We start from the raw sequence: 27,738 nt of genomic DNA, 5'->3' as shown, positions 1-27,738 counted from the left end.
CCTCCTTCCTCCCTCCCTTCTGTGTCCCGAGTTCATGCCCACCTCCCCCTCCCTGCCTTCCAGTCTTTGTCCCAAAATCATGCCCCCTACAATATTGCAACGTGCCCCTACAATATTTCTCCTCCCCCCCCCCGCCTTTCATGCTTTGTCCCAGAAAGATCATGTCCCCTTACTTGTTTGAGCCGCACTCACTTTTTCTGCCTTCAGTGGCACTTGGGGGAGACTCGCAGTCAGCGATTAAAACACACATGGCTGACTCACAAACCTTCCCTCTGATGTCAACTCTGACATCGGAGAGAAGATTTCCGGATAAGCTATGTGCAGCGTGTTAATCTCTGCCTGTGCGTCCTCCCCTGTGCCGCTGAAGCAAAATATAGACAAGCAGATATAAATTCACAAAACCGACACATTTCGATCACTAAATCAAAAACAAAATTATTTTTCCTACCTTTGTTGTCTGGTGATTTTATGAGTCTGGTTGCATTTCTTTCTGACTGCTTCTTTCTTTCTCTCTTTCTTCCTTCCTTCCTTTCTTCTCCCCTCACCATACATGTCTCCCCCTGGACCCCCCCCCCATGTCTTACACCTATCTCTCCCTTCCTTGTACCCTGCATCCAATCTATCTATCCCCCTTCCTTGTACCCTGTGTCAAATCTCTCTATCCCCTCCATGCACCATCTTTCCCTTCCTCTCCTCCCCCATCTTTCCCTTTTCTTCCCTCGTGCCACCAGATTTTCTTACCTCTTCCCTCCCCTTGTGCCATTAGATATCCTTCCTCTCCTTCCCTGTACTCCAAGGCTTGTTTCTTCAGGTCGCAGTATCAGCAGTGACTCTCAGATGCTGCTTGCCGCTAACCCGGAAGTCTCCCCTCTGCTGCAGAGAGACTTCCAAGTCAGCAGCAGGCAGCGTGTGGGAATTGCTGCTGATACCACAATGAGATTTGATGCTGATTCGCACCCTCCCACACCTGTGTCCTAAACAGCAGCAGTAAACAGGCTACTCAGTGTCATCAGTGACACGGCAGAGGGAAGTTCCCAACGGGCAGGCCAAGAGCAGCCTGTTTACCGCTGCTACTGCTTTGATCTGGAAGAAACAAATCCATTCAAATTGATTCACCAAAGTGAATTGGTGAATCAATTCGCATGAATCAGGCAGCACTACTGCGTACCCCAAACAACGGCTCTTGTACCCCTAACGGTACACATAGCGCATGTTGAGAAACACTGAGTTAAGAGAATGGAAGACAGCAAAACAATTAAATGACCAGAAAATAAAGGTAAGAAAGTAATTCTAATTTCTATTTTGTGATTAGAATATGTAAGTTTTTGGAATGTCAGTTTCAAAATCTCTGCTTGAAATTTGGTCAACGTGGGGTGAGGGAGTACTTGAACAAGTTAAGAAACACTAGTCTGTAGCAGTCTGATATGTTAGGCTTTTTCAATAGAAGGTTTGTTGGTATTTTTTTGATAACTGTTCTACCTTTTTAAAGATGTGAAGAGGCATAATCAAAAAATACGTCTTAGTCCGTTTTGGGTCTAATTCGCTAGTCGCCCAAAGTCGGACATGCAAAAAGTCCATTCTTGAAAAATACGCCTAAAATATTTCTTTTTTAAAAATCGACTACTTCTACATCCAGCCGTTTGGTCGTCCAGACCACTAAGTTGTCTATCTTTATACCTCATTCTTCTCCAAAAATTCATCCAAGTCAAAAGCGCCTATAACAAGACCTTTTTGATGTGGGTAGGGTCAGCAAAGTAATGGACTGGACACCCAGATATGGCAACAGAGTAGTGGGGCACCTTATAGGGCACTGCTGCGAACTTCACAAAAAGAGTGCCACAAACATCTCTCCACAACTCCTTTTTAGGTCATGGTGAGCCCCCCCAAATCTACTAGACACACTTCTACCACCCCAATAGCCCTTATGGCTGCAGGTGGCACCTATATGGCAGTACAATTGGGTTTTGGGAGGTTTTGAGGGGTGCACATATTTCACCATGAATGCAATGGTTAGTGTGGCTTATGGGCCTGGGTCCTTCTCTCTATGGTCCAGTAGCCCACCCCCCAGACTACTTAAGCTACTTCTGTGCAGTTTACTAGGCTTTCCTATGCCAGGTGCTGATGTTCTGCAGACAGATTCCGATTTATATGGTATTGGGGGTAGGGGGGTGTCAGTGATCACTGGGGCAGTGTGGGAGGGGGGTCTGTACTTTGTGTCTGCAGTGGTTATCTGGGCACTTAGACCTGTTTTTAGATTGCCTAAGTCACAACATACAAGTTCTGTCTAGATCAGGGGTGTCCAACACTGAAAAAAAAATTTTCTGGTGCCGCGCAAACGCTGCAGCAAGACATAGGAGTGAGCCAGCAAGACGGTAAACACCCAGGGGCAACAGAGGAAAACACTGCATTTCCCTCAACCAGGGCCACACAAAATACTTTACGGGGCCGCATGCGGTCCTTGTGCCGCAGGTTGTACATCCCTGGTCTAGATAGTCTCGTTAACTTTCGGTTATACTTGCAGGTAAGTCTAGGTTAGCCCACGTCCCATCCAAATCCCGCCCTCACCACTCCTCCTAAAACAACCCTTTCAGCTCTGGGTATACAGCAGCACTGAAAAGGCCTAAGCTGTTTTTAGATACATCTAAAACTCATTTCGATTATCGGCACTTGGACAACCTGTCTTTTTGATCATCCAAGTGCTGATTTAGGTGGGATTTTAGACGTATTTCTATTTTGATTATGAGCCCCATTGCTTTAATTTATATCCTGAGAGTTGATGTCGTTATGGTATGGAAGGTTGCTACATAGGTTCTGAGTAGCATATTTGCATTATCTTGTATTATTTCACAAAGGAGCTGATAGATAAATTGACATAGTATAGTAGAGCCGCATGCTGATGGTTCAGTACGCAACTTCTACCATGAAACTAACAAGAAAATATACTGTGGTTATGCAGTAATCAATTACTGGTGCAGCTCATTGCAAAATGCCACTATTCCTATCTCCATGTGTGAGCAGTTATTGGTTCATGCAATGACAGGCAGGATGACATTAAAAAAAACAAAAAGAAAGCGACCACCATAGTTTCTGCACAGGCTCTGGTAGTTTAACAGCCTCCATCCTCCCCTCTGAACCAGTACCTCTAACAATTAAAAAAATAAAATAAAATTTCTGATGTCTTGTGGCAATCCCCCTATCCCCCCACCATTGTACCTTGATACTCCCATCTTAGAAAAGGGTGGCACCTGCTCTGTCAGGTGCATCGTGGGATATGACAAACAGAGTCAGTCTTTTGCCAAATAAGGGCAAGGTATGACAGGGTTAGGGAGGGGCCAGTTTAGTAGTGGGGTCTGCCATTGGATATCAGGATTTTTTTTTAATGTTGTGGAGCAGAGTTAGGTCAAGTTGGATTGAGTTAAGAACAGGGAGGGGGACCACTAGACAACCATTAATTAGGGCCAGTGCTGAAATGGGGCTTGATCAGAGCATCAGGGGTTATCTGGGGGAGGAGGGGAATCTGGGGGCTCAAGGGTGACTTATTGGCTTTTCTCCCCCAATGCAGCGGGCATATCAACATATGTTGCCTCAGTCCTGGCAATAATTTGTCATGTGTTCTCCCTTTCTGCATCAGGACAGAATAACTAATAACCTACTTATGGTATATACTCGAATATAAGCTGAGATTTTTATGCCAAAAATGGCCCAAAAATGGATGTTTGGGCTTATATATGGGTCAGAGCCCCCCCCCCCCTTTTCCAGACATTGTGTTATCAATGTGGGTTACCTTAAAGATGTGTTATTTTACTGTTAACACCAAAAAGACCAACAGAACAGAGAACTCACGGGTATAAAACAGTACAGAAGGAAGTGGGAATGGACAATGAGCACTCCACTGAAGAACACTGATGTAAAACCAGCTTGCTTATTGTATAAAAGGACACAAGCAGAAGCTGTGGACCCAACACAGCACTGTGTTTCGGTGTCTGAGGAATGCCTGCATCAGGGGTCACTAAACATAAAAACATAACACAACATATTAAAACACATCATATAAAAATTAAAGATTAAAATAAACATTTTCCTAAGCCATACAAGTGAATGAATGCCAGAGGCCAATCAAGTAAATAAATAAATACATATAAATATAATGAATGATACATATATCAAACAAAACATGATAATGTTTATGCAAATACCTAAAAATGGAACCAAACCTGTGGTGTATATGTTCACAGATGACAGGTCTGGGATAAAACAAAGCTGTGTAGTAAAAATATGGAAATAGGAACATCAAAATACTGTACTTCATCAGTAGAAAAACTCTAAAAACTACAGCATAACATAATATTTACATAAGACAAGAACAAGTTTTGTAACAGCTTGTTACAAAACTTGTTCTTTCAACCAAATAGCTTTTGACGTTTGTTCACGCAGCTACATGTTTTGCGCTCTTTTATTGTCTTATGTAAATATTATGTTATGCTGTAGTTTACTTGATTGGCCTCTGGCATTCATTCACTTGTATGGCTTAGGAAAAGTTTTTTTTTAACATTTTTAATTTTTATATGATGTGTTTTAATATGTTGTACTATTTTACTGTTAACTCCAGTTATTAGTAACTACGACTCACTGCATAAAATGTGACCTATCCTAAAATAATATGAGTTAGTAGTAAAATAGCTGTCTTAATGGTAACCCATGTACATCAAACTGATGGAAGGATTTAGTCTCTTACCTAGAGAATCACAACATACTCCACCCCACACAATCGGGATTCAGAGCCAAATACAGCACGGAGACGCTACTAGGAACACTAATGGACACTGCAAGACAACACCTCTGTACAGGCAAGAAAATATATGCTGATACAACTAGACCTTTCTGCAGCCTTCGACTTGGTAGACCACAACATGCTTCTACAAACTCTCGATTCAATAGGAATCTCAGGCAAAGTACTTGCATGGTTCAAAGGATTCCTACAATCAAGAACTTAACAGAGTTAAAACAATGCAAGAAAAATCAGAACCATGGTCCAACCCCTGCGGAGATCCCCTATCACATTATTCAATATATACATAGCCTCCCTCAGCTACTACCTAGATAATCATGGCATAATTTCATACAGCTACGCAGATGGCATCACTATTCTCCTACCCTTCGACCAACCAGAACCCCTCATGACAAGCACAATACACTAAACTTTCGATTCAGTTGCAATTTGGATGACACAGCACAAAATAAAACTTAACCCTGACAAAGCAAATTTCATCCTACTAGAAAACAACAAAACTCCAACATTAACTAATCTTGTAATAAACTCGATCTCATACCCAATACAACCTACACTAAAATTGCTAGGAGTCACAATTGACAGAGGCTGCACCATGCAACCCCAAATTAACAAAATAATAAAGGCATCGTTCATGACCATGAGAAATCTAAGAAAAATACGAACATTCTTCGAAAAGCAATTTCTACTATTGGTACAATCTCTTATCCTTGGGATGATAAACTACTGCAACATACTATACCTACCTTGTCCTACGACCATGATGAAGCAATTGCAGACAATACAGAATACAGCCCTGAGACTTGTCTATTTCCTAAAAAAATATGACCATATCACAGAGACATACCATGACTCGCACTGGCTTCCAATAGAAGCGAGAGTGCACTTCAAATTCTACTGCTTACTTTACAAGGCTCTCAATGGAGAAAGCCCAACCTACTGGAATAACCGACTAAATCAATCCTCCTCTACCAGACACAGAAGATCCCACTCACTATTCACTCACCCATCATCCAAAGATGTCAAACGAAAAAAACTTTATGATAACCTACCGTATTTTCACGCAGATAACGCGCACCCGTGTAAAACGCGCACACGGGTATAGCGCGCAGAAACCACGATTTTATGTACAAAAACTTTTGTATACTGCGCTCACGGGTATACCGTGCATGCAGCCCGACTGTCCTTTCGCCCGCCCCGACTCTCCTCTGGCCACCCCGACTCTCCTTTCGCCCTCCCCGACTCTCCGTGCGCTGTCCCGACTATCCGTTCACCCTCCCTGACTTTCCGTGCACTGCCCCGCCTCTCCGTGCGCTGTCCAGACTCTCCGTTCACCCTCCCTGACTTTCCGTGCACTGCCCCGACTCTCCGTGCGCTGTCCCGACTCTCCGTTCACCCTCCCTGACTTTCCGTGCACTGCCCCGACTCTCCGTGCGCTGTCCCGACTCTCCGTTCACCCTCCCTGACTTTCCGTGCACTGCCCCGCCTCTCCGTGCGCTGTCCCGACTCTCCGTTCACCCGCCCTGACTTTCCGTGCACTGCCCCGACTCTCCGTGCGCTGTCCCGACTCTCCGTTCACCCGCCCTGACTTTCCGTGCACTGCCCCGCCTCTCCGTGCGCTGTCCCGACTCTCCTTTCGCCCGCCCTGCCCTGCTCCCAGCTCTGTAAGCATGCGCAATGGTCTGAGCATGCTTGCCGCTTAGTTTTCACCAAGGCTGTTTTTCTGGTGGTGTGCTTTTCACCACGTGGCTGTGGCCCCCCTCTATCTGGCCTTGTAATTTACCAACGGGTTGGGTTGGGCCCATGTGCCTCAGGCCGTGCCCCCAGGTGGGACCTAAGGCTCCAGGGCCTATTCTGATTGGCCCACGCGCCTTAGGCCCCACCAGTAGGCGGAGCTTTGGGACGGATGGGCCAATCCGGCCTCATTCCGTCATTGGCTGCCTGCCGGACAGGCGGGTTTGGCTCCCGTCTGTCCGGCCAACTACCAAAGGTACGGGGAAGGGGGGGTGGGGGTGTCATGGGGGTCGGCCAGGGGGGTCGCGGGTCGGCTGGGGGGGCGGTCGGAGGTTCTTGGGGGGGGCGGTCGTTGGAGGGAGGGGGGTTTGCGTCGAGGGCAGGAGGGCCTGGGATCCCTCCTGCCCGTAATGTAGTGCGGGGTGGGGGTAGGGGGTCGCCGTGGCCAGGAGGGTTTGGGCTCCCTCCTGGCCCGATATTGTCGGGGAGTTGGGGAGTCGGCCGGGCTTGGGCTCCCTCTTGCTCCGATCGTGGATGCGGGTGCGGGTGGGAGCGCGTGCGAGCGGTCGTTCGGGGTGGGGGTGCGAGCGGTCCTGCTGGGGGGGGTGAATCGGGCGTCGGGCAGGGTGGGAACTATGTAAAAAAAAATTTGTATACCGCGCTCACGCGTATAACGCGCGAGGGGTATGCGCGGTAGGTAAAAATGCGTATAACGCGCGCGTTATATGCGTGAAAATACGGTAATAGCCTCCAAAGCAGCTAAACTGGACAGACAAATCACCACTCTGTTATCTTCAACTACAGACTACAAAGCCTTCAGGAGAGATATTAAAACCATACTCTTCAAAAAACACATAAAACCTACCCAGCACAACCAATCCCAACCCAATATCCAACACTCTATTTACCCTTTGATCTCTCTAATACTGTTCTATCTACCAAACGTTATCTAAAACCCATAATTTCACCCTATTCTTATCTCCTAAAGTCCTCCACTTCCCTTTGGTAACTCTTTACCCAACATATATTACCTTAAAAATTCTATGCCATCGCTTGTTCTATTCCTTCAAATTTTGAATGAAATTTTTGTTTTAATTTGGATGTAATCCGCCTTGAACCGCAAGGTAATGGCGGAATATAAATCACTAATGTAAATGTAAATGTTATAGGGAGCTTAGGGCAATGTGGCACCAATGTTTGGAAGGGTCTGCCATGCAGAAATAGCAATTGCTTGAGTGGTCAATGGGTTTCCACCAAATTTGTGAGATAGCAAACTTCATGGTTCTCTCTTCTCCTCTGTACCATCCTGTAGAAAACCAAAATGGAATTCCAATGCAATAGTATCCCAATGGCCGCATACCATATGCAGAAGGAATCCAAGATGGATTTTCTTTCTGTGACTGCTGTACTTCAGTGTGCTCTCTAGCTCTACCTATAGTTTTTTCTTAATGCACATGTGCCTGTAAGAGTGTTTGTTCTGCTCCCTCCTTTTTATTTTATTTGGTGTTTTTCATCCCTTTTTTCGGGATTTCTTATGCTTGGAGCGCTTATTCAGCTCTGCTTACGTGGAGAGCACACAGACTTCAGTCTCTAGCTGACAGGCCAATCCCAGTTGGGTACCTGCCAAGCCAGCCTGCATCTGCTTCTGAGGAGTTTGGGCCATCCCTATTTCTCCTACTGCCAGACGATGTTATTGCAGGCTGTTGTGCATACCTAGGAGACTCGACAGTGCCTTGTAGGGTGCTGGCTATGTTCTGTGCCTCTGCCCGTTCCTGAGCAAGTCCGTCAGTCTGCATGGATGAGGTGCAGTCGTCAGGCATGGAGTCTGACTGGCAGCCTGAAGATCAGTATCATGGAGGCATTCCAAGCATGAGGCAGTAGTTCTCTTATTCCAGCTACTGTAAGAGCTGTGGCAGGCTACAGCACATTTCCAGCATTTCAGCACAGGTCCTGTGAGGTGAATCGGGGGGTAGTCTGAATTTCACAATTTTGAATGCTTCTGCTTGACCCTATGTTTTCCCCCACATTAAAAACCTAAAATCACCATTTTTAATGTTTTCTATATGTGAAAAATATCACAAATTTTCACAAATTTCTTAGTAGCAGCCATCTTGGGCTTTCAGAGATCTTTTTTTCAATAACAATTTTTGCCTCCAAACCTGTTGGCATGGAGTCCTTGGGCTCTCCTAATGTGGATTCTTTCCAGGATTGTGCAAATTGGACATTTTTGGAGCATTTTTGTGCCACATGTTGCAAGGTGCAGCAGGGAGTGGCGGCAGTGCAAGGCTTAGCCTCTCCCCTGATTCAGCAGATGACTACATGCTGAGCTAGCCCGGCAGGGCAGCTTTCAGGGCTCGACACAGCTGATGGTTCCGTGTGCAAGGCTGCGGACCCTCCACAGCCTCAAACTTATTCTTCCGTCATCTCAGGGTGACTCTGCGCCCCAGGAGCCAGAGGCCTTTGCACAATTTATGGCATATTTGCGTGATGTTTCTCACAGCAGGCGTTCTTCCCTGCGCAGTCCCACTCCACTTCTGATATGTCTTTAAGCAGCGTTCTCCTATGGGCATGTTTTCCTTTCAATCTGCCACTGTTTCAGCGTTGCCTGATCCTGTTCTGGGTGCTCCTTTGGATGATGACCAGCCAGCTCACTGGCCAGCTCACTGGCCCTTTATATTCCAGCACAGTGCTTCAGGGCACAGGAGTTCAGAGACTGTGTTTTGGCTCTTCAGAGTCCTTGGGAGTGGCTTTGCTGGTTCTTATGTCTGTCTCTACAGGAGTTGAATTTGATCTCTTAGCCATCTCTATCCACTTTTTCCTCCTGGCTTTGTGTAGTGTGTTCCCAGGCTTCCACCATTTCCTGGCACCCTGTTATGACCTTTTTTTATTCTTAGAGCAGTATGTCTCTCTGGAAGGAGCTCTTAACATAGTGTGGACAATGTCTTGCTTTTATCCGCTGGCACAGGAGTGCCAGAAGCTTCTGGGTTAGCCTAGGGTGGATTTAGAGTTGTGCAGCTGATTTCTGGCACCTCTTTTCCCAGGGCAGGTATTGTGTTGCTTACGGATATGCAGGACCACCGAGTGGATGTTGTCCTCCGGAGGCTTTTGTAGCAGCTGCTTTAGGCATTAAGGCTGCTTCGGCAGCGTCCTTTGTCACTCGAACCTGTTTGTCTTGGCTGCACACTCTGGAGACTGAGATGGTACAGCCTTCTCTTCAACTTGTTTTGGCTGGTGGTGTTTTATGTTCTTATGCGAGTACTGGCTAAGGTGCCAGTGTATTTCCTTTCTGCTCGCTGGATGCTCTGGATCAGACAATGAGCTGCTGATTCCATTTCCAAGGCTCCTTTTGCTAAACTTTCCTTTATGGAGCTGTTTTTGTTTGGCAAGGACCTTGGCGACCTTATGAATTCTGTGGTGAACCATCGCCTAAGTCCCTGCCTGCGCAGACCCAGAACCTCTAGAGCAGTGGTCTCAAACTCGTGGCCTAGGGGCCACACGCAACCTACCAGGTACTATTTTGAGGCCCTTGGTATAATCACAAAAGTAAAATAAAACAGTTTCTTGATCATATCTCTCTTTAGCTATAAAGTACAATATTATTATTAAGACTTAGCCAAAAGGAAAGATTTATAAACTATAAAGAGTTTTACCTCATGCAAAATTGTCATTTCTTTATTTTTTTCTGAGGCCTTCCAAGTACCTACAAATCCAAAATGTGGCCCTGCAAAGGGTTTGAGTTTGAGACCACTGCTCTAGAGGCTCCGATGATTTAAGGGCCTGTTCTGGATCTCCAGCACGTAAATGCGGCTCTCATGGTTCAACGCGTTAGCATGGAGACAGTGTGATCTGTCATTGCAACGGTGGCCCCAGGATTCCTCCTCTCTTTGGATCTCACATGAACTTGTGTGCACATGCCGATGTTTCCAGCCACACTGCTCATGCTTGCAGTTTCATGTAAAAAAAAAAACAACAAAAAAATTCATTGCCAGTTCTCGGCTTTCTGTACCTTCACTGAGATGCTTCTGGTCGTGGCAGCTTATTTATAGAACATGGGTCTGCCGGTACACCCTTAATTGGACAACTATCTGCTAAGAGTCAAGGGTCACCATACAGTGGATCAGGTGATCCCATTCTGGAGGGCCTTGGTTGAATTGTAAGCTCCGGCTGGAGCAGTCTGATGCCCATGCAGCCTCTGGAATATCTAGTTGTTCTGTTCAATGCAGAAGCAGGCTGCATCATCTTACAGAGGCCAGCTGACGATAACTGTATTCTCTCAGTTTCTTCCTTCTTGTAGGAACCTGCTCATCAGCATGGGGCTGTCTTCAAGTTCTAAGGTCCCTGGCAGCCACTTTAGATGTGGTTCCTTGGGCGAGAGCGCAAAGGTGCCCTTTCTAGTATGCCTTCCTCTCTCGTTGAGCTCTGCACGAGATTGTGTTACAATCCAGTCTTCTCTGGTCTCTGGAGACTTGGGCCAGCATGGCTTGGTGGCTTATTCCACAGTCACTCTTCAGGGGCGTACCCCTGAGGATTGACACCTGGGTCGTTGTGATGACAGATGCCAACTTTTGGAACTAAGAAGCCCACTGTACTAGTCGATCCATCCAATGGGTGTGGAATCTCTCCCACTGGACAGGCTGAAGCTGGAAGCCAGGCGGCTGGCTCTGGTGCAATTCTAGAAGTTTCTGGAGGGACCCAGTGGTTGGAGCCTTCTCCGATGGCACATTGACAGTAGCCTTTGTCCCTTGCTGGGGAGGTACCAAGAGAACCTCTCTGGCTCAGGAGGCTCACCTTCTCTTTCTGCAGTCCTTTTCTGCAGCACATGTAGTGGGAGTTGACATTACACCAGTTGATGCCCTCGGCAGAAAGGCTTTGGAACTGTCCTCAGCGGGGTCCAAGCCATTGTGCAGTGCTGGGATCATGGCTCAAGGCATGATGATGCCTCGATTCTTCAGTTAAAGATCCAAGCCTGACAACACAGATCTCGATGCTCTTGTGACATACAGGTGACCTCAGGGGATTCACCTGTATGTCTTTCCCATGATAGGCCAAGTCATTCGAAGATAGCGATCCTTCCAGGCCCTGTCATTCTGTTGGCTCTGAATTGGCCTCACAGACTGTGGTACACAGATCTGCGTCTTAGCAGAGGTCACAGCCTTCTGTTTCACGCCCCTCTAGACCTGCTTCTCAGAATCCAGTCTCTATGGAGGACCCAGATTGCTCTGCTCTTACAGCATGGCTTTTGCATGCACAGCGTTGGCACACACAGGCTGTTCGGAGGTAGTTCTTGCCATGCTTCTCAAGTCTATGCAGTCGATTACTGTGTCTGCCTACTCTGGGGTATGGCAAACTTTCCAGCATTGGTGTGACAAGGAACAAACAGAACCGTATTTAGCTCTGATTTTGGTGGTTCTTGCCTTACTTTTGGCTGGTCTAGATACAGGCCTCACTGTGGCATCTCTTCATGTCCAAGTGGCTGAGCTCTCTTGTTTCAAAGCCAGGGACTGTCCTTAGTCTTGGGCATCTCACTCATTGCCAGATTTCTGCAAGGGGCGCTTTGCATTAAACCATCCATTAAACCACTGTTCCCTTTGTGGGACCTCGACCAGGTGCTATCTGGCTTTACCACAGCTCCCTTTGGGCTTATTCAGTATGCTTCCCTCTTGGCCTTGACTTTCCAGGTTGACTTTCAGGTCGCTGTTACTTCAGCGAGTCATATCTCCAAACTTCAGGCTCTTTCTTGTTGAGAACTAGAGAATGATACAGTGGCGGTTACCCGCGGCTACCCGCGTTTAGCTGAGAGTAACCCGCCGGAACGGGGAAAGAAAAATAACAGTCGCTGCGGGGACGGGGACAAGGCCATTCACCGCCCCGTGGAGCGGTGAATGGTCTTGTCTCCGCAGTGAGGCATTAAGGATCGCGCGGTCACCGCAGCCACCGCCCGCCCGTCCCCATGCACATAATTTCCCCTCTTTCTGTTACCTTCCTCTGTCCAGATTTCCCCTATCTTCCTCTTCCATACCAGTGTGTCTCTTCTTTTCAACCCCATCTAGCTTCTTTCCCTCTTTCTCCCCCTCCCTGCTTCCAGCATCTGGCTCACCTGCCTGACTTCCCCTTTCTTTCCTGCTGTGGGTTTCTTTCTTTCCCTCTTCATCCTCTTGGCCCAGAATTTTTTTCCTTTCACTCCCTCCTTCCTAGTATGAGCCGGGAACATGCGATCGCACGGTCTAGCAGCCCCCACCTATCTGATTGCAGCCTTTAGCCAGCTCCCTCCCTCCACCTCACCTTATATTCTGAGTTTGCCGGCTTCCTTTTTCCTGAGCCGCACGCGTTCAAAAATCCGTGCATGCGCGGCTGCGCGAGTCGATCAATCTTCTCCTCTGACGCAACCGGAAACAGGAAGTTGCAGGAGAGGAGAAGTTTGACCGACTCGCGCAGCCTTGTGTGCGCGTTTTTTTGAACGCGTTTTTTGAACGCGTGCGGATCGGGAAAAAGGAAGCCGGCAAACTCAGAATATAAGGTGAGGTGGAGGGAGGGAGCAGGCTAAAGGCTGCAATCAGATAGGTGGGGGCTGCTAGACCGTGCGATCGCATGTTCCCGGCTCATACTAGGAAGGAGGGAGTGAAAGGAAAAAAATTCTGGGCCAAGAGGATGAAGAGGGAAAGAAAGAAACCCACAGCAGGAAAGAAAGGGGAAGTCAGGCAGGTGAGCCAGATGCTGGAAGCAGGGAGGGGGAGAAAGAGGGAAAGAAGCTAGATGGGGTTGAAAAGAAGAGACACACTGGTATGGAAGAGGAAGATAGGGGAAATCTGGACAGAGGAAGGTAACAGAAAGAGGGGAAATTATGTGCATGGGGCATAGGGACAGAGACATAAAGGCGACATGCCGTGGGGATGGTATATGAACACAGGGGGGGGGCAATGCCAGATACATAGGGAAGATATTAGAAATGGGGAAAATAGGAACACAGAAGCCAGATGGTTTGTGGGAATGGGACAGGGACCGAGCTCGCAGGCTCCAGCGGCTTGCACAAATTACATTGTAACGTGCCACGAAAATAAGAGGGAGGGAGGGAGGTAGATAGATAGGCCACGCGAGAGGAGCTGAAGGGTGGTAGAAAGGAACAGATGGTAAAGGAGGGAGGGAAGGGTGGTGGTGGAAAGGAATAGAACAGACATTGAAAGAGGGTAGAGAGGAACAGACCCTGAAGGGAAATGTGGAAGACAGAGTGGGGAGAAGATGCTGGAAGGGAAGAAGACAGATGCCAGATTATGGGGGAGCGGAGGGAAGAAGATGGGTGCTAGACCAATTGGGGGAGGGTGAAGGGAGAGGCACAGTAACAGCAAATGGAAGACACAGAGAGAAGACACACAGTGGATGGAAGGAATTGAATGAGAAGATGTGGAAAGCAGAAACCAGACAACAAAGGTAGAAAAAAAATTCTATTTATTTATTTATTTTTTGCTTTAGGATAAAGTAGTATATTAGTTGTGTTGATAAAAATTTATAAACAAAGCCCTGCCAGCTGAACATCTCTTTCTCTAGTTCAGCAGCAGGAACTTTGATTTATAAGAACGGAATAAGCTAAATATTAGAGTACTAAAGCTTATTTGGATGCTGCGGGGACGGTGACGGGGCGGTGAATGGGATGGCAGTGGCGGTGACGGTGACAGGGCAGTGAAGGGAATGGCGGTGACGGGGCGGTGCAGAGGATGGTGGGTCAGGGATGGGGCGGTGACGGGGACAGATTTTTTCCCTGTGTCATTCTCTATTGAGAACCGTTCTTCCAATTCTTAGTGTCTGGTCTTCGTTGTGCACGGTTCCTTCTTTCCTGCTGAAGTTCATTTCAGCTTCCATGTTAATCAGGAGGTTCATTTGCTTGTTTTTCAGCCTACTGGTTCCAAGCTACAAGATCACTTTTTAAAGAACCTTGATGTCTGTTTATGCTGACTCATTCTTTTGAGCAGGACGCTCCTGCTTCCATGGCCACCATTTCCAGATGGATCGGTAGGGCCATTTTGTCAGCTTATATTCTGGCCAGGATTCAGTCTCCCATCTCCGTTAAGGCGCATTTTTCTAGGTCTATGGCTTCTTTGTGGGCCGAAATTAGTGCGGTCTTCCTTGGGGAAATCTGTATACCAGCAACGTGGTCCTCTTTGCACACATTTGCCAAGTATTACAGAGTGGATGTGGCAGCGAGACAGGACTCTGCCTTCAGGTCCCACCCTGGTATTTAGTGGCTGCTTTGGTACTTCCCATTTGTCTAGAATGTCATCCCTATTGAACTGAGAAAAGCGATTATGTATTTACCCTGATAAACTCTTCCAGTAGAAAGGGGAGACATTCTAGACACCCGCCCTGTTCTTCCTGCGCCTGCCTACTCTACGTTTATGCTTCTCCAAGTTGCTTCTTGGTTGTTAGCCAGCCTTTGGGCTGGGATGGCTCTGTATATATGCCATTGTTTTATGCAGGGATCGTTTCTGAGTTCCTTTGCATTTGTTACCTGTTTCCAGTTGTTGTTTTCATGTTTATTCTTGAGCAGAAAACTTGTTTATGGGCTTCGTTGTCATGGTTGTCTCCACTTCACATTTGTAAGGTGCTCTCGGAGCTTGGGTACTAACTGTAGAGCACACTGAAGTACAGCAGAGTCACAAAGAGAAAATCTAGATTGAATTCCTTCTTCATATGGCTCGCGGCCATTGGGATACTACCTATTTGTCTAGAATGTCTCCCCTATCTACTGGAAAAAGAGCTTACCAGGGTAAGTACATAATTTATTTTTGTGGTAATGAAAAAAAATAAATTTATTTCACCTATGACTAATGTATGCAAGATTCTTGCACCATATTTCATATATGATTTACACTGAATCAAGAAAAAAAAAAAAACTACACCACTAATGCTACTATTTATCACTTATTTAACACTGAAAGGTGTATACATTTAATAGACAGTCCCTGCTCAGAAGAGCTTACAATCTAACTTGGACAGACAGACATGACATATAGCATTAGGGATCCAGAACCCAAGGTAAGAGAAGTTAAGAGTTGAAAATGTTTTTATATCATGTCCTGAATCCTGAAAATATTTTTATATCATGTCCTGAATGAAGTTGATGTAAAATGTAAATATTTCTGCCCACAACACTACCTTGTGAAAATGAATTATTGCTATGGGATATGCGCAGAAGCAGACTATAATTTGCAAACAGTCTCTGTATCAAAATGGTTTTCACTGCAGAAAACTGAATTCTAATAAAGAATTTGGTACTGCTAAAAGGTTACAGCAGTTGATGATTGTTAAAAGCATTCCCACAGAAGGGTTGGAACAAAAATGGCCTTGATGTTCTGCTACACAAGATCTGAGCAGCAGGCACTGTAGATTGTAAGCCAGGCAGTGGACAACCACACTCAATTCGCACACAAGAGCACAATAACATTGTACATGATCTTGTACTGAGTCAGGAGGATGTGCCACAAACATACTGAACAACTTGCTAAATAGCAAGAGAAGCAGGAATAAGCCAGACAACTGTGGTTAGGATAATTAATGAAATTGAAGTGTCTTAAAAAGCATTGTGCCAAAGAGTTAACTTTAACACAGCAAAGACACACACCTGATAATGGTGCAAGCAGCTTTTGACTAAGTATCCAGAGCACAGGGTCAGCTTCATCTGGTTTGCATATCAAAAGATATTTACATTAGCTCCACCGATTAACACACAGAATGATCACCTGTACGTATCTTCAACAACACTGAAGCATGAAGTTAATGCCAAGCGCTTACTACGGACCTGTCTGACCTTCAGCCAATCAGTCATGGTCTCAGTTGCAATCTTGAAACTCGGATTCACAGATCTGTTCTTCATCAATCCTGGGATTAAGATCAACGGCACATACTATCGGATTGTCCTCTTGACGCAGAAGCTGTTACCAGCGATCTGTCGCATATCAGACTACTTTATCTTCCAACAAGACAATGTCCTAGCACATCGGGCAAAGGACACCATAGAACTGCTATATCAGGAGATCCCAGACTTCATTGGTCCAGACCTCTGGCCTGTGTGTTCAACAGACCTAAACCCAGTTGACTACGAATCTGAGGACTGATAAGGAACGCGTCTACCAGACAGTGATATCTGACGTCGGAGACCTTAAACAGCGCCTCATCTCTGTTTAGGCTGAGCTGAAGCAAAATGTCGATAAGTCGGTGACAGCCAAGGCTGAGGGGGTGCCTTCTTGCAAAGGGAGCATACTTTGAACATCTGCTTAATTAAAACATTACCTTTTGGCATTACATTTTATTGCAAGAAACACCATAAGACTTTTTGATGTGTTTTTATTCCGTTCACAATTTATTTTCACAAGGTAGAGTTGTGGGGCGGTAGGAAATATTTACAACATTTTACATCAACTTTATTCAGGACACAATGCACTAAATTTCATAAGAATCAGCTGAGTTCTGTGGAAGATACAACATAAAAACATAAGAAAAGCCTTACTGGGTCAAACCAATGGTCCATACAGCCCAGTAGATCATACCCAAATAGCAACATTCCATGCATTTGTAGATGCAGGGCAAACAGTGGCTTCCCTCATGTCTGTCTCAATAACAGACTATGGACTTTTCATCCAGGAAATTGTCCAAACCATCTGTAAAACCAGCTACGTTAACAGCTCTTACCACAACCTCTGGCAATGCATTTCAGATCTTAACTATTTATGAGTGAAAAAAATATTTTCACCTATTGGTTTTAAAAGTATTTCCTTGTAACTTTGAGTGTCCCCTAATCTTTGTAATTTTTGACAGTAAAAAATAGATGTGCTTATACCCGTTCTACACCACTCAGGATTTTGTAGACTTCAATCATATCTCTCCTCAGCCTTCTCCCGGAATTCACCGGGGAGAGGCCTAAGGCCCTGATTGGCCCAGGTGCCTAAAGCCCTCACTTGACATTGGCTCTGTTGGTACCACCATTGAGATCTGCTATAAAACCGACTAAGAAGCTATACTTCACCTTCATGACATACTTCAACATCGTCCCATTCGTCGATTCCATTAACACTAAACGTCGACACAAAGAACTACACTCCATCTTTATAACTCAGTGTTCTCCCCAGGGCCTTTTCCAGTTTCAGAGAGAAGAGAAGGGAATTCGGCACGCACACGATAGAGCCCCGGAGGGAAGTTTACAACTTGCTGCTTTTACTTGCTTCGGGCCTTCCTCGCTGCCGGGTCCTGCCTTCGCGGAAACAGAAAGTAGGCAGGACCCGGCAACGAGGAAGGTCTGAAGCAAATAAAAGCAGCAAGTCGTAAGCTTCCCTCCGTCGCTGACCTATGAAAGATAGGTCAGCAATGGAGGGAAGCTTACAACTTGCCTAGCGACTCTACCGATGGGTTTGTGAGCTGGGAGGGATGGGAAGAGAAATGCTGCTGCTGCACCGAATAGGGGAGGGGAAAGAGAAATATTCTGCTGCTACACCCATTTTGGGGAGAAGGGAAGAGAAATGTTGCTGCTGCACCCAATTTTTTGGGGAGGAGGGGAGAGGGGAAGAGAAGTGCTGCTGCTGCTGCACCCAATTGGGGAGGGGAAGAAAAGTGCTGCAGCAGCACCCAATTGGGGAGGGGAAGAAAAGTGCTGCAGCAGCACCCAATTGGGGAGGGGAAGAGAAGTGCTGCAGCAGCACCCAGTTGAGGAGGGGGGAGGGGAAGAGAAGTGCTGCAGCAGCACCCAATTGGGGAGGGGGATGAGAAATGCTGCTGCAGCAGCACCACCCAATTGGGAAGAGAGAGGGGAGAAGGAAGACCAAGGAAGGGAGAGGAGAGGCAAGAGACGCCAAGACCATGGGAGGGAGGGAGGGAAAGGAAAGGAGCTACCAGACCATGGAGGGGGGAGAGATGTCCGCATATGGGGGAGGAGAGAGATGCCAGACCATAGGGTGGAGTGGAAAGGAAGGAAGGAAAGGAGAAGAGAGGGATGCCAGTGCATAGGGAAGGGGATGAAGCTGAAATGAATCATGTGGTTCATAGACAGTAACACGGAAGACAAAGGGGCGCGCCGACAATTGAGCACAAGACGGAGGTGCGCGCCGAAGAAAAAGACTATTTTTAGGGGCTGCGACGGGGGTTTTTGTTGGGGAGCCCCCCCCCCCACTTTACTTAATACATATCGCGGCGGCGTTGTGGGGGGTTTGGGGGGTTGTAACCTCCCACATTTTAGTGAAAACATAACTTTTTCCCTAAAAACAGGGAAAAAGTTAAGTTTTCACTAAAATGTGGGGGGTTACAACCCCCCAAACTTCCCATAACGCCCCCACAACGCGGCGCAATCTATATTAAGTAAAGTGGGGGGTTCCCCCCCACACCCCCTGTCGTAGCCCCTAAAAACAGTCTTTTTCTTCGGCGCACGCCTCCGCACTGTGCTCAGTTGTCTGCTCACGCCTTTGTCCCAGCACGCTTTTGACCTGACATCGAATCATGTACAAAGGAGAGAAATGGCACAGGATATACAGTTTATTGAAGGGACATAGAGGGAAGATGCCATATGGAACAGAGAAAGGGCGGACACTGGATGGAAAGAGCAGAGAGGGTGGACAGTGGATGCAAGGGGCAGAGAGAGGGTGGACAGTAGATGGAAGGGGTAGAGAGAGGGCAGAGACTGGGTGGAAGGGGCAAAGAGAGGACAGATGTGTGGAAGAGAGCAAGGACAAACGCTGAATAGAAAGAGAGCGAAGAGAAGATGATTAAAGCAGAAACGACAAAAGGTAGAAAAATTTTCTGTAACTATTAATTAAAGTTTATAAATAGGAAATTGAAATAAGGCAGTTTTTGGGGGGACTAAACCCCTTTCCTTAGGTCAGGACAGGATACCATAACAGCAGGGGTGCCCAAATGGTTGATCGTGATCAACCAGTAGATCGCAAAGACAATGTGAGTCAATTGCGTTGCCTTTGCAATCTTTTTCTTCCTGCCTCCCCGAGCCAGGCCAGGTGCGTACAAGTGCCAGACTTATAAGACTTCACCTCCGACATCAATTCTGACGTCGGAACGGTAGTTCTGGGCCAGCCAATCGCTGCCTGGCTGGCCAGGAACTTCCTCTCCGACATTAGAATTGAAGTCAGAGGTGAAGTCTTGTGAGTCCGGCGCTTGTACGTGCCTGGCCTAGCTCAGGGAAGCAGCAGGGAGAAATCAGCGTGGTGGCTTAGGGAGTAGGAAAAGAATCGGGGAAGTGGAGAAATTGGCGCAATGGCTTAGGGGGGCAGGGGGAGAAAGAAAGAAAGACAGGCATGGGTAGAGAGAGAGAGAAAGAAAGGCAGAAATAAAGAGGGGGAGAGAGAAACAGGCAGTCAGGGGGGAGAGAGAAAGAGAGACAGAAAGAAAAGGGAAGTGGCAGAAAGAAAAAAAAATATTGGATTTACAGTCAGAAGAAGGAAGTGCAACCAGAGACTCATGAAATCACCAAACAAAAAGGTAGGAAAAATGATTTTATTTTCAATTTAGTGATCAAAATGTGTCCGTTTTGAGAATTTATATCTGCTGTCTATATTTTGCACTATGGCCCCCTTTTACTAAACCGCAATAGCGTTTTTTAGCGCAGGGAGCCTATGAGCATAGAGAGCAGCACAGGGCATTCAGCGCATCTCCCTGCACTAAAAACCGCTATTGTGGTTTAGTAAAAAGAGAGGGGGTATATTTGTCTATTTTTGTATGTTTGTTCCTGAGGTGACATTGCATAAAGTCATCTTTGAAAACCCGCGGAATATAAATGATAATTAACATTTTCTCTGCGTACAGTGTGCTTTGTGTTTTTTAAAATTTTATTGTTGGTAGATCATTTTGATTTGGTCATTTTAAAAGTAGCTTGCAAGCCCAAAAAGCGTGGGCACTCCTGCTGTAGAGCCATTCTTGTATGACTGGATGAGCTATATTTATCTTTTTATTTAGTTGTTTAAATTCATGCAGAAATAAATAGCTAGATTGACCCTAATGACTTCATTAACACCTTTCCCTTTTTTAAACCTCTATACCATTTGAAACAGGGCAAATATCTAATTATTCCCTTCTAATATTGGATGCTTCTTAAATTTAGTAAAAATATTCTGGCACAAGTGTCAAACCTTAAAAAAGGAAGTCATATTGAGCATTGGAAAATAATAATAATTAACTAATAAAAATAGTACACATTTAGGGCTCCTTTTACTAAGTTGCAAAAATGGTTTTAGCGTGTGCTTAGCGCACGTAGAATTACCACGCGCGCTAGACGCTAATGCCAGCATTGAGCTGGCGTTAGTTTTCCCGCATAGCGCAGAAGTTTGCACGTGCTAAAAATGTTAGCGCACCTTAGTAAAAGAGAGGGTTAATTTTCCCCACCATCAAATTTCCCCATCCCGCCCCACTCGGCTACTTTTTCATGCCACCCGGCTGGAAAAAATTTCTGGGGAGAACACTGTAGCTGGTGTCCACTCAAAGGCATATCTCCTCATTGAGGTCACAAATGCCTAGACACCCTGTAGCACCTTCTGTATCAACCACTACGGTACTGGTGCCTTCGATACAGGACCAGATTAGAGAGCTAATACAAAAGGAGTTGGCTCCTATTTCGACTCCATCAGTATCGGCCTAGCCCGAGCATCGCTCTACGAGGCCTTCAGGTGCCAGATCATGCACTCCTCATTGCTGAACATCAAGGTCCAGATCACCCAGATGTTGAAGTACCTCTTCTCGAAGAAGATCCAGGAGTACATTGCAACTCGTGCCTCGACACCATAGCCAATGCTCCTTTCAACGTCGATATTCACTACTCTAGATAATCCCAGTCTCTACTCCTAAGCATTGAAGAGTATGACTTTGACCTCTCTCATTGGTCTTATTTTGACCCAGAACTATCAGCTCCAGAGTCTTATGGTATCTCTTCAGACTCATTTCCTCCACCACCTAGGAGATCACCACCTGAGAGCTTATCTTTTACTAGATTCATAAGGCAGATGGGACACGCTCTGTCCATTAGGATGGAAACTGAGTCAGAACCAAGAATAGTGCTTTTCAATGTATTGGATTATGAACAGATTCCCAAAGACTGTTATATTACTTAGGATATAGCTAGGTACTTGGGATCTAAGTTGGCCACTGTTGGAAATAGGATACTGGGCTTGATGGACCTTCAGTCTGTCCCAGTATGGCAATTCTTATGATCTGTGATTATGTTCTTATGATCTAATGAAAGATGCTATGCTCAAGAATTGAAGACACCCTTACTAATTCCTGTGGCTCCAAGGAAGCTAGATTCGTTTTACAGGGAAGTCTGAACTTAGTGCTCAAGAAGGGAATTGAAGGAGACTGAAGAGGTGGTATGGAACCATTAAGGGGATGAAAAAGAGATATATTAGAAGGGTTAGGATTTAAACACAGAGACGGAGCCTGACTTAACGAGCTAGGAGGATTGTTCCAGGCATGCGGCACAGCAAGATAGAAGGGACAGAGACAGGAGTTAACAGTAGAAGAGAAGGGTACCAACAGGAGTGACTTGTCTGCTGAACGGAGTTCCCGGGGGTGGAGGGAGAGTATAGGGAGTACTAAGAGGTGATGGTTTAAAGTTCTAACGATGTCAGCAGAGAGCAGTTGTAGAGGTATAACATTTCTCACTCTTGCTTTCTGTGAAATATGAACTTTTGCTGGATACCCTAACAGCCTGCTGCTTCCCCAAGATCACAACTGCAACTTTTTGGCCAGTTCTCAGTAAAGGTGTGCACATCAAAGCCAAAATGGAAATGTATGGATCTAAAATCTCAGGGACTTAATAGCATGAAGAGACCTGTCAGAGTTACTCTGTAATTTCTAAAACAAAATGATCTTTAAAAAAAACACATCCACCAGTGTTCTCTGCGAGCATGCTTTCAGATTTGATCATGGTCCAGGATCAGGATACTGGTTCTATTCATACCTAAAGCGGACATCAGTGACTCTTAAGCATGCAAAAGGTGCATGTGTAGTTGCACATGCCTTCTATCCCTATCAGTGTAAGCCACAGAATGAAGAGTTTACGGACAATAAGCAGGCATGGATATTACATACACTGCAAAAAGAACCTCCTCCTTTTCTCTTTCCTGAGCCTCTGCTAGCTCCTGCAGGAGTTTTCAGTGCTTTCCTAAGTTTTCTTCCAGCCATTTGAGTCCTTTAGGTCCTCACTACTTGATCTGCAGAGACCATTGTGCTTCACAATATTTTTTTTAATGTAATTGGGAATCACTGGTTTAGGGTACATCTTCTTGATAGGCAAAGAACTAGATAGAAGAAAATTGAAGACTACTGTAATGCCATCTATCTAAGTTTAACTAAAAAAAAGTCTTCAAAGACTTCAGCAAATCCAGAACACTGCGGCCAAGTTGATCTTCGCAAAGCGCAAATTTGAACATGTTTCCCCACTTCTGGCCAAACCACTGGCTCCCAGTAATTTCCAGGGTTCATTTCAAATGCGCCTGCCTAGCATTTAAGATCCTACATGGCATCCTCCCTCCCCTAATTCCTCTATCTTGGAACTCCTTGAGTCCTGACACCACCAGGCCCACCCAAAAACTTAAACTATCCTTTCCCTCGTGGGAAAATTGGAAAATTCTCTTCTTCAGAATCACAGGGCTTTGGAATAATCTTATTGCCCCACTACGAAATCTGGGGTCCTTCCAACTATTCTGTAAGCACCTGAAAACTTGGCTTTTCACAAAAATGTAATGCTCTCCTCCAACCCCTTTATGCTATTCCTTCCTACATTAAGCTTTTGTAAATCGTGCCGAATTCTATAATTATGGAGAGGATGCGGTATATAAACTTAAGGTTTAGTTTAGTTTATCTTCCACAGGAGGGAGGAATAAGATTCCCTACTCTTTTCCCCATAGAAGTTCCCCATAGATATCCCCTGAACCTAAGCCACAATATGTGGCTTTTGGGGGAGAAAATTTGTCTTTTCCTGCTTTAACATAAAAAAATCAAATTATGTTCTCTCTCTGTTTTTTTCCCCCCTGCCAGAAGCATATTTTCACACAGAAAAAGCATTGTTTGTAATAGTTGTTTTCTGTAGGCAGCAAGATTGGTCAGGCACAAGAGTGGGTGCTATCACTTACTACTGAGACAGAACAGTTCTCCCAGAAATTAGAATGAGGAGGATGATTTGAAAAGTTTGATAAAAAAGCAAGTTAAACAATATAGTCTCCATTGAGGGCTATATACTTGGCCCAGCGAGTTTCCAGTTTTTCCATAAGCTATTTTTCCTACAATATGAAAAAACTGGAAACTACTACTATTTATCACTGAGAGGCGTACGTGGCACTGTACATTTTGACATTTAATAGATGGTCCCTGCTTAGAAGAGCTTACAATCTAACATTGACAGACAAGACATATAGGGTTAAAGATGCGGAACCCAAAGTGAGAGGAGTTGGGAGTTCAAGGCTGTCTCAAAGAGGTAGAAACTCTCTGGACTAAGTGTATAGCTCTTGATAGAGACTGTTTATCTTGCTCTTTTACCAAACTTTTCAAACCACCCTCATAAGTGTAAAGTTCTTGGCATGCAGAACCTTTCTGCATGCAGCAGTCTCATCAGTACCTCCATTAGTTCCATTGCTCAAGAAAGAATGCAGCTTTTTGGCAGGTGGGAGGGAATGCATACCTGACCAATCATGCTGTCTACAGAAAAATCCTGTTACAGATGAAAATAAAGCAGAACAGAGTCAGACGCAGAAGTAGATGACTCCCAAGCACAGGACTGATCATCTTCAGCTCAACCTATGGATTAAATGAGGCCTAGGCCCAGGGTGCCTAAATCCCAGTCCAGTGTACCCTCAGACTTCTAGAGGTATAGATGCAAGACTGGGATTTTGGCACCTTTTATCATCAGTGCCCTGAGCCAGTGCTTCACTTGGTCCAGCAGAAGGGGAAACTTCAGAGAGGGGAGAAGATATTGGATCAACATATGTGTGTATTGGGGAGTGGAGGAGTGGGCACCAATGCAAAAGTTGGTTCAGGACAGCACAGACCCTTGAGCCGGCTCTGAAGCAGACCACTGCCCTTTTTTGTCCTTTGTGTCTGTCATAATTAGATTGTAAGCTCTTCTGAGCAGGGACCGTCTCTTACATGTACAATGTGTATCACTGCATGCGCCTGGTAGTGCTATAGAAATAATAAATTATTGTTGTCAAAGTATGTTTGATGTACCTTTTGATGTTTGCAAAACAGAGTTCCAAAATGTCAATACTGCTGTTTCTTACAAGGCATGCTTTAGAGCAGAGTAACTGTAACGGTAGTCCAGTAACCATGTCCTGTAAAATTAACAGATGGATGGGAAGAGATCCGCTGATTTCTGTACACTAATCAAGAAGTTAGAATATATGGTATTCATTTGAAGTTCATGTTCTGAATCTGTTGTAAAACCATGTACTTGAGCTAATGGCTGAAAAACAGATTGTACAAAATATTAGTGAACAAAATTAATTTCCTTCGTTTCCTTGCATGGAGGTCTATTTTGCTGTTCTGCCCATAAAGCTTAGATGAAAGGGAATTTAAAAAATAGGCTTAGGGTTTTTGTGGCATAAACATGATGAGCAGAAAAAAAGCAATAAGCTGTTTCTGTAAACAGTTTCATTGCACTACTTAGAAAGAATTGCTGTTATACACACATATTATTCAATCATACTGCAATTATTAGTAATATTGTGAGCCAAGGTTTAAATTGTATATTCTAACCAAAGGGTTTTTGAATATAATTTCACCCTTACGTAACATCTTTAATGCCATATGTGTGCAAATGTGTATTTTGCATTTTATTTACTGGATTTGTTTTAGTTCTGTCAGTTTTCCTTGTGTTCCTTCCCTTTTATTTTTTAAATCTTTCCCTACCTCCTTTTTTCCATTTGCATCTATTTGATTTTGGTTTTAACTTGTCATATGTCTCTTGTTTTTAGAAATGACCCCTGCTTGCTTTTATATTATAAACCACTTAGATTTAACTTTCTTTGTTAATATTTGTGCTATATCAAATAAACTGAACTTAAAATATTCAAATTTTTAATTTATAAAAATGAAGGACATTTTAAATTTTTGTTCCTAAATCTTATCTTATTTAATAGTAGCTTACATTTATTTCATGTTATAACAGTGTTTCTGCTGTTCTTGCAAGGATTATGTGTGTTCTAGCTAGACCCAAAAAGACACAATACTAAAAGTTATGTGACTGCAACTAATTTCTACTTATAAAGCTTGAATCTGAGGAACTAAAATTTGGCATAAGGTCTTAAGCATCTTTGTATTATAACATAATCATTTTATCCAATATTATTTTAAAATAGTTTCTGTTAATTAGTTTTGGATACATATATATATACATTTGTGTTGATTTACACAGATGGTTTGCAATATCCTTCCAAAAGTGAAGTTTCTAATGGAAAAGATGGTCCTGCAAGCTACACAAATAAGGGGAAACAGAAATCTACTGCGAAGGTACAGAATGGCTTTAATAAAAAACACAAAGGCAAAAAAAGTGCTTGGAATACTAAAAGAGAAAAAAGGCATCTTTATTGTGACGACTCGGCCTCAGAAGCCGGAAGCTCCCTTGATGAGGACTACAACAGTAGTGATGAGAACATGGAGGATGAATACAAATCTAAAATCCTTAGCTTCCTACAAGATGCTTCAGTGGATGAACTTGCTTTGATACCTTATTGCTCTCACAGGAAGGCTCAGAAGATCTCAGAGCTCCGGCCCTTTAATAATTGGGAAGCTCTGGTAAGTGTACATTCTTACACAATTTTTTTTTATGTTCCCAATATGTTTATAACCAAGTTGCCTTCAGTCTAGGGAAGCATAAATGGGTGGCCTTATACTGATTAGGCTCAAACACTACATTCATGTTAAGCCAATAGCATTTCAAATAGTTTCATATGACCTAATTTTGAATAAATTAAGGGGTGATTTTCCTGAAAAACACAAGCTGATTGGCTGGCAATACTGTCACTCATCTTAGTAACATAGAAACTTGGTTCATATCACTGCAGAAGGAGAAAGTACAGCTTTCATGTAGGAAGCAGTTGTCTGCCAGCCTGTTCTGATTTATTTTAGTTGAAAAACCTTGCAGAGGGCAAGATTGTGGCAGAATTTTTACAGCAAGTACTTCAGGAGCAGCAGGAACTTCCAGGGCAGCTCCATTATTCAAGATGCCAGCATGGATGTTTCTCGTTTTCACCATAAAAGCAACAACAGTTTGGGATTTTTTTTTCCTTCTTTTGTTGCAACTCAGTCTCTTAACATATTTCTCCTGGCTAAACAATGCAGCCATTTTAAAGAAACTTCCCATATGCTAACTGTTTAACAGCAGTAAAACTTAAGAGCATGGATTTGTATAGAAGGGGAATGCACAAGTTGTGGTAAGTAGACAGTGTACTGTCATTTTCTAGATCCCCTTCCTCTTTCAAACCTCCTTGAATTGTATATATTCATTTTGAATTTTGTTTGTATGTTCATTTGGGATTTTATACATTTGTCTAAGAGACATCAAGCCTTATTCCTCCAGCTTTTCTGTTAAAGAAAAGCGTAGTGAAAATGGGTTTTCTTTTTTGTCTCATGGAGGCATGGGTTATAAAACCAAATGTACAGGCCCCTTCAACATAAATAATCCTAGTTTATTTGCAAATAACTGTTAAAATAAGTTACTGTAGCTGTTTTATTTTGAGCATAACTTTGTTTTGTAAATAAACTTTTTAATGGGTGTTTCCTTGTGATTCTAGCATATGGTTAAAACCTTCATCTGAAGGTGAGGTAAACTTTTTATTATGCATTATTCCATCATACAACCATAAAAGTGTTATTGATCATATTTTACTTTAAAAATTCTAATAATCTTGTGTCATAAAAAGTACTTTGTAAAATAAGAGTGGTATGTTCAAGCTCCTCACAGGAGAAGAATCGTTTTGCCTGAAGCTGTTGGCTGTTTAGAGAACCATCTGTCCTGAAAGCAGATTGCTTCCAAACTTGTTGGTTTTTGTCTGAGCTTCTCCTCTGTTAAAGTATTTGCTAAGGGGCTCTTCCCTGTGCTTTTCTTTGGCAAAAGCATTATTGCAAAGTTGCATGGACCTGTTTATATTTAAAATCTTTATTTGATTAAGTGCATGTCTGTCAGCACCCGCACCCACTTCTTCCTGGGCTCTGTAGCCACATGCCCTAAGAACTGGAATTAA

General features: G+C 44.5%; 1 protein-coding gene across 3 annotated transcripts in view; it reads left to right on the top strand.

The window, feature by feature from the left end:
* Window positions 1-27,738, top strand: part of SMARCAD1 (SWI/SNF-related, matrix-associated actin-dependent regulator of chromatin, subfamily a, containing DEAD/H box 1) — a 270,689-nt gene that overhangs the window by 102,780 nt on the left and 140,171 nt on the right. For all 3 annotated transcript variants that reach the window (XM_033958219.1, XM_033958199.1, XM_033958210.1), the window contains exon 9: window positions 25,911-26,290. In XM_033958219.1, coding sequence (XP_033814110.1) covers window positions 25,911-26,290 — 380 coding nt within the window. The remainder of the gene's footprint in view (window positions 1-25,910; window positions 26,291-27,738) is intronic.

This window comes from Geotrypetes seraphini, chromosome 1, assembly GCF_902459505.1.
Source record: "Geotrypetes seraphini chromosome 1, aGeoSer1.1, whole genome shotgun sequence".
Taxonomy (NCBI): Eukaryota; Metazoa; Chordata; class Amphibia; order Gymnophiona; family Dermophiidae; genus Geotrypetes; species Geotrypetes seraphini.
This window is presented reverse-complemented; position numbering and strand designations above follow the sequence as displayed.